At 53.9% G+C, this 17,928-nt stretch overlaps 1 protein-coding gene across 11 annotated transcripts; it reads right to left on the reverse strand.

Moving 5' to 3' along the window:
- Positions 1-221: 221 nt before the first annotated feature.
- SLC35C2 (solute carrier family 35 member C2) lies at positions 222-17,516 on the reverse strand. 11 transcript variants are annotated; one of them, XR_002727684.2, is made up of 10 exons: positions 17,429-17,516; positions 12,454-12,830; positions 11,691-11,841; positions 10,643-10,706; positions 9,826-9,898; positions 9,096-9,302; positions 8,905-8,988; positions 6,211-6,386; positions 4,995-5,124; positions 222-4,757 (listed from the first exon to the last, which is right to left on the reverse strand). XR_002727684.2 is itself a non-coding variant. In XM_023197102.2 (10 exons), the coding sequence occupies exons 2-10, from the start codon at positions 12,571-12,573 to the stop codon at positions 4,627-4,629; spliced, it is 1,035 nt and encodes a 344-aa protein (XP_023052870.1). In that variant the 5' UTR covers positions 12,574-12,830; positions 17,429-17,516; the 3' UTR covers positions 3,765-4,626. The 11 variants fall into 11 exon arrangements, 10 of the variants coding, with proteins under 10 accessions (XP_023052870.1, XP_023052866.1, XP_023052868.1 ...); XM_023197102.2 differs by having other exon boundaries at positions 3,765-4,757; positions 9,096-9,201; XM_023197098.2 differs by having other exon boundaries at positions 3,765-4,757; positions 9,096-9,264.
- Between the last annotated feature and the right edge of the window lie 412 nt (positions 17,517-17,928).

The following is a 17,928-nucleotide window of genomic DNA, read 5'->3' on the forward strand; positions in this document are numbered from 1 at the left end:
GGGAATCCACTGGATTAAAAAGCCCTGCAGAAGCCAGGCATGGTGGCACAAGCCTGCAGTCCCAGCAACTCAGGAGGCTAAGGTGGGAGGATCACTTGAGCCCAGGAGGTCAAGGTCGCAGTGAGCTGATTGTACCACTGCACTCCAGCCTGGAAGACACAGGAAGAGCCCATTTCTAATAAATAAAATAAAAAGCCCTAAAATAAAAGTTCCTTGAGGACAGAGACTGTGTTTTAATGGCTTCTATATCTCCAGCAGCGATCAGTGGGCAGGGCACATTGTAGATGGTCCAGAAACACTGACGGAATGCATTTGAATGCATTTTCCTCTGGTTCTGTGTTCTGTCCTTCTGTTGTTCCCCAGCAGGAGAGTTCTCATCCGACATCCAGAAGAAGACGGCCCCACCAGCAGGATGGTGGTGGGACTGGGGGCTGCTGGCTTGTTTCTGGGAAATATGTTAGTTGCCAACGAAACTAAATAACCATGGGAACAGACGTCAAGCTAATTGGTTACTACAAAGCAGGGGTGAAGGGACCTGGCTGATGTCAGGGCTGTGCAGTCAGGGTGAAGACTCCATGGGATGGCTAGGAGACTGGAGACTGGCAGGAATGGGTGGCAGTGGGAGGGAGCAGCTCCTTCTTACAGGGCAAGTCATTTGGAAGTTAGAACCTGTAAAATCCCCCACTTTAGTTTCCACTAGTGGAAATTCCTACAAAAAACAAGCATCTGGGCCAGGCGCGATGGCTCACACCTGTAATCCCAGCACTTCGGGAGGCTGAGGCAGGTAAATTACCTGAGGTCAGGAGTTCAAGACCAGCCTGGCCAACATGTACTAAAATACGAAAATACAAAATACTAGAAATACAAAAAATGCTGTGGTGTAAAGCCATGAACCTCTCACCCCAACTTGGGACAACTCTGACAGGCATCTCAGCTTTAGAGCTCCCTGTACTAAAAATACAAAAAATTAGCCAGGCATTGTGGTGGGTGCCTGTAATACCAGCTACTTGGGAAGCTGAGGCAGGAGAATCGCTTGAACCCGGGAGGCGGAGGTTGCAGCGAGCCAAGATGGCGCCATTGGACTCCAGCCTGGGCAATAAGAGCAAAATTCCATCTCAAAAAAAAAAAAAAAAAAAAAAGCATCTGTTAAGTGCATGCTCAGTACCAGACATTCAGCAGAGATGGGGAGGGACCTCAGAAGGCCAGAGCACCAACACTGGCTCATCCTCTCATCTGGGCGAGTTATGTGACATTCTTCCCGCTCCATTTCCTGAGTGGTGATGACTATGAGCGCAGCACTGTGTGCTTTACCTACATTATTTTATTTCACCTTCACAGTAGCTTCCTTCAGATATATATTATTATTATTATTCTTTCTGTAGAGACAAGGAAACAGGCTCAGAGAAGATCAGCGACGTGTCGAAAAGCACACAGCTAATCACAGCAGAGAGAGACATGTCTCTCAGTCTATGGCATCAGGAGGCTGTATCTTTAGCCATTGTTATGCTTACCCACTTGGAGCTTAGTTGCCACAGCTAGGATAGAAATACAATCAGTCCTTACTGCACCGGGCTGTTACAGATTAAATAACCTATGGCAAAGGCCTAGATGGTGCCCAGTGAACAGTCTGTTCTGTTCTTTCTTCCCCATTCCCCAGCCCACTGCCTCATCACTTCCCTGGGCTGGAAGGAAGGCTGACTCCAAAAACGAATGTCTCTGTCCCCAAGTCCAGCAGTGTCTGCCATGTGGCCAGCACTCACTGAATGCTGTCGACCTATATGGATGGCCTGGGAGTCCCCACCCTCAGTCCATCACTAGTGTGTGATGCAGGAAGCTGCAGCAAGTACCATGAGAATTCTCTTGGTGCCATATTAACTACTCTTAAGCCACTGGGATTTTCAGTTTTTTCACAGCAGGATAGAGCAGAAACAGATGGAGACAATCCCTTGAGCCCTCAAGGCAGAAAAGGGTACTGGAGTGAAGATGAAGGTACACCGGGCCTGCCTGACGGCTCAGGTCCCTCCCACAGGCAAACTGCAGCCTGTTCTCACCGCCACCACAGCACCAACTGTGGACGTCCTCACATATTGGGGGCATTAACCTTCCTTCCACTGTGGGCTCCTGGGAGAGGCGGTGGGCTTGTAAGCACTTAAAACTCGAATCTGCAGGTCAGCCCTCCTCTCTCCGCCCCCTTCTGCAGAAGCCTCGGAGCTGGGGGGCTGTGTGGGGACAGACACCACAGCCTTGGAGAGACAAGTCACATCCTCAGATTCCCTCAACCTGTGCAAGCACCACGTCGCCATGGTGATGCTGCAGCCCTGAGATGCAATGACTGCAGACAGCATGGGTGGTTCTAGGGCTCAATACCGAGGTGGACGCTGTCTGGCCTGGGAGGCCAGGTGATTGGGTGGGCCAGGTGCGGGAGGAGAAGGAGCCCTCCTTTAGGTTTGGCTGGTAATTGCTGCTAAATGAAGGGCTGTCATTGAACCCAACATGTGCGAGGTAAGGGCCCCAGCTCTGCACCTTGTAATTACTGCACCAGACAGCAGCGCTTTCTCCATGTGCTGGGAGGCGGGCAGTGGGGGAGCAGACAGGAAGCTCTTATCCACCTGAGCCAGCGGGGCTCTGGCAGGCTCCCCCCACTGCCCAAGCGGCCTGCATCCCAAGCAGCCTCTCAGACGGAGGAGGCCCTGGCCCCCCTCCTTGGCTGGCTCTCCCCACGTCATCCAGCTGGAGCACGAGCCTCCTTTAATCTTGGCTTCTGAGCTTGTGGAATCCAAGGGGGGCAGAGGTGCAGAAGCCAGATAACGGGCCGCTTCCGAGCGCCCTTGGTGCTCCACCTCCACCTGCTGAGTCTGTGCTGGGAATCTGAATTAGAGGCAGATTTTAGTCTGACTCCTCCTGAGCATGGAAGCTCTGAGGGCCTCGGGCTAGTCACCGCCCCCTCCTGGCTTTAGCCTCCTGCTGCAGAAGTGGAAGTTGGACTAGAGACTTCTTGAGGGTTCTCCGGCTGGCAAACTTCAGCCAGCAAGCTGGATCCTACTTTTGTAAATGAGGTTTCATTGGGACAGCCACACCCTGGGTCTGTGTCATCTATGGCTGCTTTTGTGCTACAATAGCAGAGCAGCTCCAACAGATGCCATATGCTATGCTCCCCAAACCCCAAATACCAACTGGCCCTTTACAGGAAGTTTGCAGACCCATTTTTAAAGTATTAAAGTTCTCCTGCGCTTAGAGTGAGCTTTAGTGACTCCAACCTGTGGAAACAATTTTAGAACAAGTCTCATCCTTGTCCCCACCCATGGACACCCACTGTCCTCTTCCAAGCACCCCTTTTCTGCCTGTGTCTGGAGAGCAGCGTGGCAGGGCGGCTGGGCTCTGGGAGCCAGTGTGGTGCAATGGCGCCACCTGCTGTGAGTGCCTAGGAGCACTTCGCCTGGAAAGCTGTCTCCAATGGCTGGTGGGGTCTCCCAAGGCCCAGGAACCAGCTTACAGCAGACTCAGTCCACAGCACATCACAGTCGGGGTCTTGCCCTCTCCCTTCCTCATCTGAGAGGCCTGTAGTCTAGACAAGAGGTGGGACTTGGCCAAGGAGGAGTGGAAAGCCCAGGCCCCGGGGTCCATAAACCCTTCCAGGAGGCAGTGTGGATGTCACGTGCTGCACATGCACGCAGCGGTACACAGACCTGGATGTGAATCCCAGCCCAGCCACTTAGGCAGCTCTTTATCTTTTCCAGGCTTTAGTCTCTTAGTTGTTAAAAGGATTAAAAGAAATGCTTATATAGCATTTAATCTGTGACTAATAATGACTCAATCTTCAAAAGGACTCTGAGATAGATATTATCCCCACTTCACAGATTAAAAAACTACGGCACAGACAGGTTAGGCCATTTGCTTAGGGTCACACAGCTAGTAGCAGCCAGGATTCACACTAGGCTGTGAAAACATGTAAAGTCTCCAGAATGCAGTGCTCAGTAAATATTCATTTATTTCTTGCCAGCAGGTGCAGTGGGGCCCCATGCTGAGGGCACTGGTGTTCCAATATAAGCAAGAAACGAAGGAGGCCTGGCTTAAGACCCGTCATTTGAAGAAGGCCCCAGGCAGGGAAAGGAGAGGCCAGGCCCACACTGTCCCCTCCCTGCCCCGTCTCCAGCAACACGAGGTGGCCAGTGGACCGTGAACCATTTATTTCTAAACTATAAAGAAACCTGCTCTCTGAGAAAAAGATGCTACCCAGGTGATCAGGCTTCAGCCCCTCGAGATCCAAAACTCAGTCCAAACCCAGTCCCCTTAGAAAGCTGCTGTGCCTTGGAAATGAGTCTTGGTTCTCAGAGCCTGGGAAGTGGTTGGGAAGAACCAGCCCACTCCCCTCTCCGGCAGTGACTCCAACTCCAGCGCAGCTTGGGCCCAGCTCTGGCCAGGTCCCAGGCTGGCCTGGTGCTCGCCCCTTGTGTGACCAAGCTCTGAAGGGAGGGACAAGAGTCAGGAGTCCCTGGCTTGGCCCCACCACCTTTGACTTTCATCCACAGCTCCCAGCTACCATGAAGAGCCCCGGGGGCTTGAACATAGGGAGTGCTGGCAGCAGGCTGGAGAGCGGCCTGCTTCTAAGCCATTTGCCCTGGCCGGTCACTGCTGCCCCTGGGCCACAAAGTACTCCTCCTCCTCATTGTCACCTTCCTCCCGCTGGCTGCTCCGGAGCAGCAGCTCCAGGTCGGGGCTGGAGCCCAGCCCCTTCAAGGCCTTGGGGCCACCATCACCTTGGGATAGAGAGAGACCACAGTTACAGGCCCAGTCGTTATTTTCTTGGTTTGCTCTGATTTGCATGTGTGCTGAGTCACCCAGGCCCCACCCACCCACTCTGGAGATGACCCCCGTATCTTCCTAGAGAAGTGACGGCAGCAGAGCCACCGCGTACACTTCCTGCGTCAGAATCACTAAGAGTCACAGGGAGAAGAATAGAAAACAAGAGGCTTCTGGAAGGGGCTCCGGGTTACCTCTGGAATGCAAGGCTTTGAGGGCAACATGGAGGGATATTCCCGAGAGGCAGAGGACAAAGCCCAGCCAGTTCAGGAGGCTGATCTGATCGCCCAGCAGATGAGCTGCCAACAGCAAAGTGCAGACTTCCTGGGGGCAGAGAAGCAGGAGGGAGCGTGATCAACAGGAGGATTTGGCCACTTGGCCAGGAGGGTGGAAGGTGGGGGTACTGGGTACACTCAGGTGGGTAGATCAAGATCTGTCTGAAATCCTGGGCCCAGGCAGGCAGAGACGTCAGGGGACCCTGCCGGCTTGTGGCGCTGTCCCACCAGCCTCCCTCTGTGAGATGCAACAAAGGAGGTGCTTGTCACGGAATTCTGTCAGGAATAAAAGAGGCAAACCGGATCCCACGTTGGGGACCAGGGTGTCCAGATCGTGCTGTATCCACAAGGATAAAGGACGGCTGTCCCAGAAGGCAGCTACAGAAGGGAGCCCTGAGCCTCTGCGTGAGAATGCTGCACTACCCTGGGCTGAAGACACACACTGGTCCCGGGGCTCTCTATAAACAGAGACTGCAAAACGGACTGGCGAGGCCGTTCATTCAAGAACCACAGCCATGCCTCAGCATGCGGCTGGCTCCCAGAAGACACTGAGAGAGGCCTGCATTTCTGGGTTTAGGCAACACTGTTTCGGTATTGGTGTGTGCCTGACCAAAGAGAAAATTAAATGTGTGGGAGGGAAAGGCAGAAGTGAGAAGAGGTGTGAGAGGGAAGGACAGGCCTGCGAGGCGGAGGTACAGCGAGGTTGGCCACAGGGGTGCTTGCTGAGGGTCTCACTAGCCCTGGCTGTGGCCCTGGAGGACACCACCAGTCAATCATGGAACTCTTTCCTGATGAGTCTGGATAGGAGCTGTTCAACCTGTGGCTCCAGGCCACTGCCCAATGCCAGAGTTGGCAGTCAAGGTAAAATGTGAATGCACCCCAGGCCTAGGGGAGTCAGAGCTGGCTCTCCATCTGTGTCCCTGTCTGTGGGGTGCAGGTGATCACACCCTCTCAAAGGGCTGTGGTCAAGGCGGAAGGAGGGGCCAACACAGCAGTCAGGTCAGCAAAGTGCCCGGCACCTAATGGGGCACTTCCGTCTCTTCTCTGCAGGGCCCTGAGGTGCAGGAGCTGCTAGTGAGAAACCCCTGGGGGCTCCCCCTCTAAGACAGGAATGGCATCACCCCCGAGTCTGTACCTTAAAAATGCCAGCAATGGAGAGAGTGAGGCTGGAGGTTCTGGAGACCAGGAGGAACTCAGAGAAGCCCAAACCAAAGGCGAGAATCCCGCCAAGGAAGAGGCTCCCAAGTACCCGCAGGAGCAGCCCTGTGTCCTGGAAACGGAAGATTTTCTCAGATGTGGACAAATGGAGACCTGAAATCAATGGGGAGAGACAGTGGGAGGCTGGGCCCTGGGCTGCCTTGGCCAGCCCAATGCCAACCACATGACATCTTCCATTGTCATAGTGAGTCCTTACTGAGACCTGCTAACTGTCTGCAGCCCAGAGAAAAAGCATGGGAGGTATAAAGTGATCCCACACAGATGGCCTGAGACCTGGAGAAACCAGGGAAGCAGTGATGGCTGCCAGAGAGCCCCAGGGGCAATACAAGCCAGATCCTAGCAGGATGATGGGTTCCTAGTGGGATGATGAGGATCCCAGCGGGATGATGGGGATACTAGCTGGATGATGGGGATCCTAGTGGGATGATGGGATCCTAGCGGGATGATGGAGATCCTAGCGGGATGATGGGATCCAAGCGGGATGACAGGGATCCTAACAGAATGACGCGGAGGGCTCGTCTGAGCCTCTGGGGTCAAGTAGAGGGGGGTGGCACTGCATGGAAAGACGGACGGAAGTGCCCTCAGCCTTTGGACGGTATTTATTTGCTGGTCTGGGGGAAGGGGCGCAAGGCTGCTAACTTCATGGGGTCTTTGGAGCTGTGGAAACCAATGGGCTAAAAAGAAAGGAGGGCAGCCACCAAGTGAGGAAGGACCAATAGTGCCCCGGCCCACTCAGGGAGCTCCTTGGTCTACAATTCAGCCAGGTTACCTACAAACAGGGACAAAATTCTATCCCTACAAACGTTCATTTTAATGTAGGTCTTGCTAGTACAAAGCTGAGGAACTTGGGCTGAGATGTGTCCCCTTTCGGGACCTCAGTTTCTCTACTGATAAAATGAGAGGCCTGGGACCAGACTGGTATTTCTCCAACCTGCGGTACCACTTGATAAACATTTCCCAAAAAGAAAATGCAAACACATGTAGCCATGGCCCCTTGCTCCAGAAACACAGGCATGCACACCCCCTCCCCCAAATTTGGCTTAGACTTTCAGAGTCGTCATGGTCCTTCCAACACTGTCCATCTGGGAGAATGACTCCCGTCCCTCCCACAGGAAAGTCCTTGTGGTGTGTTAGCACAGAGTGAAGCGGGGCCCAGAACTGGGCACAGGAGACACCTGTGGTAGCTGGAAGTTGGTCGAGTATTTTGAGATTTTTGGAGGGAAGCACCAAAGAAATGCTGAGTGACAGTCCCCCGCAGGCAAAACAGCCTCACATCGTAGGACATCTTGTTTGGTGCTGGGCTCAGCAGTACTGCAAAGGCGTCGGCAAATTGAAGGGAATTCGGGGAAAAGCAACATAAGTAATGAAGGCGCTTGGGGGATTAATTTACCAGAAAAGATTAAAGGAGCTAAATCCATGCAGCTTTGCTAAGTGACGACTACCAGGGGCTTTCAGATGAGGTTTTGCAGAGATGGGGCATGGTGTAAACACCCGGGAGGGGAGAGTGTGGCGTTTGATACGAGGGGGCATAATGAAGGAATGGGGAGAGATTTTAAAGAGGGAAAAAAATGAGGCCCTGAACAGAAGTTTCCTGGACAATGGGGCTTCAAAATAATTTTCTCAGGGAGGTTCAAGATGCTTCACCGCTTGAAACTTAAATGGATGTGGGACAGAATTTTCTGTAATGACCCTGAAAGTATTACAGAGGGGACTCTGGGAGGAAGGATAAACAGAAAGGGGACAAAGGCTAATCCCAAAACATCAAAGAAAGGAAGGTGGCGCCACACCTCCCAGCCTACACAACTCTCCAGGGCTCTCCTCTTTCTTGGACAATGACAGTGGAGGAACAACTGACCATGTCCCCAGGCTCCTGTGTGCTGGCTCCTGGCCTTCAGCCCCCAGCTCTGGAAGCCCACCCTCTGCTGATCTTGCACGGTCCACACTCCCTGAACACACATCCCAATGTTACATGCCTGGACATGGCTGAACCTCCTATTCCCACTTCCCAGATACCTTGCTCCCTGCAGCCTGCCAAAATCCCACGCACCCTCCAAAACCACAGCCAAGAAAGCCTTTCTGACTTGCTTGATTACTCCAGCATCTTGGAACAATCCCTGATTCCCCACTCCTTAGAGGCAGGATAGGGTGGTTAAGAGGAGGGCTGGAACACTTGGAGCCAGGCTGCTGGCTTCAAATTCTGGCTCGTTTATGAGCTATGGGACCTTGGACAAGTTATCTTTACTTCTCTGTGCCTCACTTTGTTCTACCTGCAAAATGGGGCATAATAGTCCTGCCACACAGGGTTTTTGGAAGGATGAAATAAGTTCGCATGTTTAAAAAGATCAGAACAGCCCTGGTGCACTTTCAGGGCTCTGTACACACTTAGTGTTGTTACTGTTCCCTGCATTTCATATGTGCTTTCTCTGTAGCATTTATCATGCTGGACTCCAGCCATTTTGTTTACGTCTGGCCGTCCCCCGAACCACGCGCTTCCGGGGAGGGACTGCATCTGTGATCTCAGTCATCTCTGCAGCTACCGCTGTGTCGGGCTCAGGGCAGGGATCTGTGTCTGCTGCACTGGGGTGCCCTCGAGAGGGAAGGCCCAACGTACCTTCAAATACAGCAAAGAGAGGGAAGAGCCCCAGGAACATGAGTGGCTGCAGGTGGAACATGGTGTCGATGGGATTCTGGAGGCCTGCAGGGCGGGGGACGGGCACCATCAGGTCTCGCCCGGCCCTGCCCTGCCTCCGCCCTGCCTGTGCCGCGGTTCCTCGCTCTGGAGGGTGAGTGGCCCGTGCTCACCAAGTTCCGCCTTCTGCAGGAGCATCTGGGTGAGGGTCCAGCGAATGCCACCGATGAATGAGGCCCCCAGCACCAAGGCAAAGCCCTCCACGTTGAACTGTGTGGACTTGTAGGTGAACATGAAGAGACCCCCGGCGATGAGGAGGACCACCAGGACCAGTGCCGCGCGCTGGGAGGATGGGGAGCAGTGGCAGCTAACTTGGGGGTCTTGAGGGTCAAGGGTTTGTCACATTTGAAGCCTGGGGTCCGCAGCCATCTTGGCTGCCCCTGGGGCAAGAAATCCTCCCACTCTCCAGCTCTACCCCAGGGGGTCCTGGACAGTCCTTGCCCACTAATGTCAGCAGGCAGGGCTGACGGTCAGCTGGTGTGCCAACAGCCCTGCCTGCTCTGCCACACTGACGGCTGTCCTAGGCCCCCAAGAGGTCCCACCTCCCCCCCGGGGCCTAACACACAGGGCTATTGCCTCCCACAGCAGGGAGCTTCCTAGACCAGGCTCTGCTGGGACCCGCATCCTGCGGTGCTTTCACCTTTGGACATTACCCTGCCACACTGGTTTCTACATATTCCGAATATTGCCCATGTCTAGGGCCCTTCTCAGAAAGGGATGTACTGCCACCTGGCCTGGGCTTATCTCCTCTGTCACACAGCGGGACAAGTCAATGCTCGGACTCCTGCTTTATTCTTAGCATCTGTGGGGGCAGGAGGGACAAAAGAGACACTGGGCCCTCACCAGCTCCTCCAGCTTGAAGATCAGAGAGAAGATCAAGATGAAGAGGACAGCTGAGGATTTGGTCATTGTGTACCTGGAAGCAAAATTACCGACAATGCACTGATGGAGCCCAGGGCTCAGACCCATCATCGAGAAAGGAGCAGGAGCACAAATCACTGAGCAAAATGACCAAACGGAGCTGGGCTAAGTCATCTGAGCTGATAAGCGACCTTTAACCAGAAGGAATCTCTGACTAAGAGGCCTCTGGTTATCACCAGGGAAAAGAGGTTGCAGGTCTGACGTTGAGCTCCCTGAGTCCTGTTCTTTACCCGACCCTCAGCGGAGCAGGAGCGGGAAGGAAGGATGAGAAGTGGGAGGATGAGGAATGGGAGGATGAGGAGTGGGAGGATGAGGAGTGGGAGGATGAGGCAGGAACTGTGCTCTCTGAAGCGAAACATCAGAGGGAAGAAGAAACTCTTGTGCAGCCCCCAGGCCACACAGGGCTCTGCTGCGACTGTGTGTACCACCCGCCAGTGGCTGTCTGTCTGTGGCCTTGTGGCCCGCCCTCCCCTACTCTGATGATGGGTTTCTGGGTGAGCTCCCTGGCTTCCCCATGCTGCCTGGCAGGTGGGCACAGCACCCCCTCTGCGCTGGGCTTACAGAAGAGGCTGGTGAATTCCTGGAGAGCTGCTGGGTGCCAGAGAGAGGCTGAGAGAGCAAGGGCTGGTCCCAGAGAGTAGTGGAGTGGCTGGCCTGGCAGCCGGGTGTGCAGACAGCCCGCTGGACAGACAGACAGCTTGAGCCTGAAGGGAGGCAGCAGGGCATGGCCGGTACTCACAGAGAGACGGTGACATAGAGGAAGCTCCAGTTGGACAAGCCCACGTCAAGCGCCGTGGCCAGGGCTGTGGAGACAAAGGCACCCACAGGACGGTGTGGGAGGTCCACACTCTGCTGGGGCGGGCTGGCACCCTGAGGCACCTGAGTGTCCCCCACTTCTGAACCATCCCGCGGCCTCCTCTGGGGCCCTCAGGCCTTTTTTTCCACGAGCAACTAAAGGGTTCATACCCAGCCCCAAAGCGGTGGGGGGCTGCTCTAGCACTAGGGCTGGGCCCATTCCAACTGGCTGGGCCAGTGTGGTTTCCACAAACACTCCGGCTGGCCCCTGAGCAGAGGTATTAACCCGACCTGGTTGATCCCTTATTGGAAACCCTTTTTTCCTCAGGATGGAACACCAACTCCTCCAAGGGGAACCCGGCCTCCAGGACGTGAGCCCCACCCACCCTCTCAGTTCTCATTTCTCCCACTTCCTCTGACCAGCACCAGGTTCTCAGCATCCTGAAACACTTTGAGTTCCCTTCCAGACCCCACAGCTGGCACTAAATCTCCCTCTGGCCACAAGGGCCCCTCCTCCCAGGGCCAATCAGTCCCACGCATCCTTTAGCCCTCGGCCTACTCAGCACCTGGCCTAGGAAATGTTCCTCTACCAGCCATGGGCCCCAGCCTTGGGTCGGTTCCCCTCCCTGGGCTCCGTAGTGTCCTCCATGTCTGTGTCACAGCCCTGCGAGGGCAGGGACCCTAACTGCTCACCACTCATCTCCAGGCCCGAGGCCACACTCCAGGCTCGGTGTCTGCTGCCAGGTGAGGGAGCTGTGGGGCCGTGGGTGTAGCAGGGGTTTTGTGGGTGTGTGGTGGGGCAGTGGGAAGGCACGCAGTGTGCAAGAGGCAGAGCGTGGGTGGAGGGAGGCCAGGTCAAGAGGGCAGAGGAGGAACAGTGCAGGAAGAGGGGACGGACTCGGCTTCCAGACATACGGGTGTCTCTCTTGTTCTCATCCTATGGTTCCCCAGCCCCGCTTCCTGCCCTGCCCTCACCGAGGTACCCCACCTACCTGTGGGAGCCACTCTTCTGAGGTAGTCAGCCCAGCTCAGCACCACACGGGCCCTGTGGCTGGAGCACTGAACCAGCGCCCTGGACAGGGCGGAAAAGAGGAAGATCACGGCCAGGTGCAGCATCGTCATGAAGAGGGGGAAATGGAAGCTCTGTATGGAGCCCAAAGCAGACACCCCGGCTCGGTTTAGACAGCCTGTCCCCCAACAGCTCCCTCTTCCTCTTCGCCCCTCTGCTGGAGTGGGGTTCATTTGGTGGTTCATGAGGACCTTGCTATGTGTGAAGGGCCCTTAGGTACCGTATCATCACTTGGAATGACAGACTCCTAGGTCACAAAGACAAGTGGCAGCCAAGGGGCTCAATTCTAGCCTGGTGCTGTCTCCACCAGTTCAATACACTGTGAGCTACCTGCCCAGCCCTCCTCACAGCCCATTCCCAGGTGAGAGCCACTGCAGCCCACTACGTTGTATCACTTGTTAAAATACTGAAATACTTCTCTAGTGGGGTAAACAGTTGCTGCTTGAGCCCCAGTTTCCCCAGCTCATCCCTTCACACCTCCCACTCTCCTTGGTTTCCCTGGATCCAAACATTGAAGGGGAACCCCGGCATGGCGGGCTTGGAGGGCCCTGTTCCCGCCCAGCTGTAACTGGCTTCCAGTTAGACTGGCTGAAGCTTGTGCCTTCCTGTTAAACGTGAAGGGCACCATAGCCATGGCTCCAGCCACCTTCATCCCAGCGCCCTGCCCCAGCAAGGCCTCCCAGTACCTTTGTCAGCCATTTGTTGTAGAAGGTGATGCCGATGGAGAAGCAGTAGTAGAGAAGCACCAGCCCCAGGGTCAATACCGCCTTCCACACAAAGGCCACATCGAGGGCCCACCTCCCCATTCGTGGCGGCTGCAGCACCCGAGCTCCTGAGTCAGCGGGGGCAGGCACCCCTCTTGAAGACAATGTGCAGGAAGAGCCGGTGGAGCTGGACCACAGCTTTCACCAAGAACGTCTCCTGGCTGGAGGAGCTCTCTGCAGCTCCATGATTTGGAACCATCAGCGGAGCCCCAGGCAGAGTCCTCACCTAAGGGGCTGGTGGCTGGTGCTAACCCTTCCCATGGTTAACTGGATGCAACGCTCACAGGTCCCGAGGTCTGCTGCTGGGGAAAAAGGGCAGCTTTGGAGCCTTAGGCAGAGACTGCGCTTCTCGTAGCCATGGGTGCCTCTGAAGGCTGCGTGACTCAGGGCTCCGGAGGGGCTGCCCACAATGGCACAAGGCACTCCCAGAGACCCAGGTCATGTCTGCTCTCTTGTCACCTCAAGTCATTCTCCATGAACTGCCACCAAAGTGACCTTTTAAAACACAAATCTGATTATGTCGGGCCACTGCTTAAAACCCTTCAGCAGTTTCCAGTGCTTTTCTCATAAAGACCGGGACCCTTCTTTGGGCTCCCATGGCCTGATTTGGCCCTGCTGGTCTTCCCAGTCTCAGCCACAGGCTCTCCAGGACCTGGCCCCACTGCGCGCCTTTCAGCTTCTCAAACACACCAGCTTTCTTCCCGTTGTCCAAAGGAACTGAACGAACACTGCACCCACCCTTCAGTCCTTCATCCATCCTACCTACCTTCAGCTCAGAGGTCACTTCTTCAGGGACCCCCACCCCATCCCCTTCATCAGTCCCCTGAGATACCGGTGGCTTTCACAGCTCTCCTCCTCCTCCTCCATAGCACTTGTGTAGGGTGTGATGTGAGTAATGTCTGTGTCCACTGAGACTACGAGAGGCACAAAGATAGGGAACAGTGTGTCCACACTGGCCTTATGCACACCTGGCGTACTTTTAAGTTCTCCGTTTGGTTTGATGACTGACTGACAGCAGGCATGCGATTTTCAGGGGACTGGTCTGGTCTTTAGGGGTTAAAAGCGGAGAAGGAAACCACTCTAACAGTTGGAACACTCTAAGACCAGGCTCTAACCACTACTGCCTGGAAGCGGTGCCTGCCTTAGGGTCTTGCCAAATGAAACCACTCCCAGCCTCCCTGTCAATCCAGCCAACCCGGATGACTGCCCGGAGCATGCCAGGTAGACCTGTCTGCGCCTGGAGGAGCCTCAGGTCCAGCATTACGTGATACCTGCTGCTTCATCTGTGTGCCCCCAACCATAGCTCCTCCTTTGAGACATTCCCATCCTATTGAAACACCACCTTCTTCTCGAAGCCTTCCTAGGCTTCAAGATCAGAAACACTCTCCATTTCCCACCCCACCATTTCCGAAGGGAGCCATTACATTCTGTTCTGCACTCTGGAACCCATGTTACTACTTCCCCTCTCCGGGGCAAACAGGGAGCTGGCTGTGTCCAAATGAATCTCCAGGGCCACAGTTGTCTTCAGAGTAGCTTTGGAAACCTGTGGTGGTATTTTGGGGATATGCTCCTGGCATTCAGTGAGCAGGGATAAAGAAGGGGCAGTCCACATAGCCAATTACTGCTCTGCATCCCGCATGACTTTGACATTCATATAGGTGAAAGATTAGCTTATAATCAGCTGAACCTAGAATGTAACTGTTTACATGTAAACACAGGGCAGTGTTTCCATGGTTCTGTTGTGAACTAACATTTCCAAGAATACGATGCCTATGTACAATGAAGGGAGACTGAAAATGGTCAAAATTGGTCTCAAAATGGCACCAAAGTTCCCATTCTGGAAAAACCACATCGACTACGGCAATGGCACTAGTGGTTTTTGAGTTGTGACCCAACACGGCTGTGTCAGTCTGCGTCTGTGGAAATCACACTCCTGAGGGTCCACACAGAAGGGACAGCTTCACTGCGACTTCCAGCATTGTCGTGCCCAGGAACTTACATATTGAAACATACTTTGTTTTACTATCAATTACTTTCCTTTTTTATAGGCCTTTGTTGATTTATTTATTTTTATTTTATTTTACTATTTTTTTTCTTTGAGACGAAATTTTGCTCTTGAAGCCCAGGCTGGAGTGCAATGGTGCAATCTTGGCTCACCACAATCTCCGCCTCCCAGGTTCAAGACATTCTCCTGCCTCAGGCTCCCAAGTAGCTGGGATTACAGGCATGCGCCACCACGCCCAGCTAATTTTTTATATTTTTAGTAGAGACAGTGTTTCCCCATGTTGGTCAGGCTGGTCTCGAACTCCTAACCTCAGGTGATCCGCCCACCTTGGCCTCCCAAAGTGCTGGGATTACAGGCGTGAGCCACCATGCCCGATCACATTGTTGATTTTTCAAAAATTATGTGTAGGCTGTTTTTATTAATCATATGTTTCATTTTAGGGTAATAAAAGGGACTGTTACAAAATATTTGTAATAAAAAAGAGGTTCAATGCTGACCTTCCTTCACAGACCTGGCCCAGGTCCCTTGCCTCCAAGAAGTCCCTATGGCTACCCCGCCTACAAGAAGCACTGTCTCAAAGTTAACTCATTTTCTTATTGGGATTCAGAAGGTCACCTATGCACAAACACAAAGCCAAATCTCAGCTAGAAGGGTCCTTGGAGATTATCTAGGCACTTAATGGGCATTTATTAAGTGCTCCTGTAGGCCTACCACTGGAGACACAGACATGAAACTGAAAAGGTCCCCACCCTTATTTTATAAGGGAAACAGAAACAAGATTTAAAGGAGTAAATACTCTTTTTGAAATCTCATTTGCTCAGGAAGGAAAGTCCATATTCTGCCCCACTTTCCACAGAGAGCAGCTTAGCTGGGGGCAGCAGTCACATCAAGGTAAGGCTGGCTGGTGCATCACTGTCGCACCTGCTTCCCTCAATCTTCCTAACTGTAACTTGGGCAGCATGGTTTAGTGCTTAAGAGTGTGGGCTTTGGAGTTAGAGACTGATAATCAAATCCTGGTGTCCCTACTCACTACTGGGTGACCCTAAGTTACTTGACCACTGGACTCAGTTTCTCCAACTGTAAAGTGGCATCAGGTACAGCATTAAATGCTGGCTCATGATAGAGGCTTACTCCCCTCCTGGTCCCCTTAACAGTGAAACTTTCCCAGAGGGCCTCGCACTGCCAGCCCCACTCATGCACTCCCTGCCCTCACTTCAGCCCATCTCTACTGCTCCACTGAGTCACCACACCCTCCTCTCTGCTGCCCCTTCAAAGGCTTAGTCTCTATTTTTTTTTTTTTTTTTTGAGATGGAGTTTCGTTCTTTGTTGCCCAGGCTGGAGTGCAATGGCACGATCCCAGCTCACCACAACCTCCACCTTCCAGGTTCAAGTGATTCTCCTGCCTCAGTCTCCTGAGTAGCTGGGATTACAGGCATGTGCCACCACGCCTGGCTAATTTTGTATTTTTAGTGGAGATGAGGTTTCTCCATGTTGGTCAGGCTGGTCTTGAACTCCCGACCTCAGGTGATCCACTCACCTTGGCCTCCCAAAGTGCTGCAATTACAGGCGTCAGCCACTGAGCCCGCCGGCTGAGTCTCTATTCTCATCTTACACAATGGATCACTTCCTTCTCCTAGAAAAAATCTTCTCTTAGGTGCCACGATACCACACTCTCCTGGTTTTTCTTCTGCTTTTCTGGACTCTTTCTTGGCCTTTTTTGCTGGCACCTTCTTGTCAACTCAATCTATAAAAACTGGGTGCCTAAAGCTTGGAACCTAGCTTCTCTTCTCTCTTAAATCTTACCCTACATAATCTCATCCTACCCAATCCACTTGCCAATGATTTCTAAATTCTTTACATCAGCCCTGACCTTCTCTGCATCAGACTAGTATTATCTAACTGCCTATTTGGTAGCTGCACTCCAAATATCTAAAACTTAAGATGCCCTAAGAAGATTTCATAATTATTTCTCACGCTCCCAATCTATCCCAGAGTCATTTAGTAAATGCCAGCATAATACACTCGGTTACTTAAGCCAAAACCAAAAATCTATGATGAAGTCATCTTTGGCCACTTATTTCCGTCATTTCTCAAATCCTGCCCTGTCAGTTCCACCTTCAATATACTTCTTGACCCCTCCACTTCTCTTCCTCTCCATTCCCACTACCATAGTCTAAGCCACAATTACCTTTCACCTGCTGCCACTCGTCTAGCTGGTGGTCTCCCTGTTTCCACTTTAGCCTCTAAGGCCTGGAAACTATAAAGCAGCCAGAGAGATGGCCTAAGCACACAGAATAGACCATGCCCTAAGGCTAAGCCCAGCTCCTCAGCCTGGTCCACAAGGAAGGCCTCTGCAACCTCATTCTTCTGCCATTGGCCCCAGCACCCGCCACAGCGGCCCCCTGCCACGCGTCAAACACATCAAGCCTGCGTATTTCTTTACTTGCTGTTCTTTATGTCTTCAGCACCCTTCCGCAGACCTCCGCTGGGCTTTCCCCAATGCCCCACCCCTCCCAATCCTCGTGGCACTTCCCACCTCTGACGTTTCCTTGTTTGCTCACGTGTTTACTGCCCGCCCCAATCCCACCGCGGGAAGCAGCCTCTCAGAGGGCAGAGCCGTGTCCGATTCCGGCCTGGGTCCCGCACCCAGCACGTCGCACGTGCTCAAGAAATACCAGATGAGCCGGCGTCGGGCAGAAGCACGGCAGGAGGGCGCTTGGAGACCCCTGCCCCCTCCACAGACGGCGAAACTAAGGCCCGGAGAGGGGCAGGGGCGTGGCGTGCCCCATGCCAACCCGCGCAGAGCCCGGGCGGGGAGCCCGCTTCCCGTCTCCAGCCCCGGCCCCCCAGCCCCTGGGAGCGCACCGGGAGGCCTGCAGCGAACCCACTCACCTCCGCCTGGTGAGCTCCCGGCCGGAATCTTCCCACCGGAAGTGCGAGGCCGGATGCCACCGCCGAACCGCGGCAGGGGCGGTAACTTCCGCCGGAAGCTACCCAGGGGCTGGGCGGAGCCGGAGCGAAAAGGCAGCACGGGGGCGGAGCGGGGCAGCACGGGGGCGGAGCGGGGCAGCACGGGGGCGGGGCGTCTGCTGTGGTCCGGTTCTGAGGTGGTCGGGTCCTTCCGGGGTACAGCGCAGTTTTGTCCTCCGCGGAGTCCCTCAGGCTCAGAGCACAGCAGTGTGATTGCGTCTCTCCTGCGCTCAATCAGGAGCTTGCTTTGGAACCCCGGTACCTGCTAGTGTTCTGCATACAGTGGGCATCCAAGAAATGGTCACTTGTTTACTTTTACTGAACAAATTGTTTTTCTTATGTCCAGTCTAGTGCTAGGCAACCATGGAATGAACCACGAAGATGAGTATCTCATGGGCTTTTTCTTCTGGGAGCTGAGGCCG

This window comes from Piliocolobus tephrosceles, chromosome 20 (assembly GCF_002776525.5).
Source record: "Piliocolobus tephrosceles isolate RC106 chromosome 20, ASM277652v3, whole genome shotgun sequence".
In the NCBI taxonomy this organism is placed as follows: domain Eukaryota; kingdom Metazoa; phylum Chordata; class Mammalia; order Primates; family Cercopithecidae; genus Piliocolobus; species Piliocolobus tephrosceles.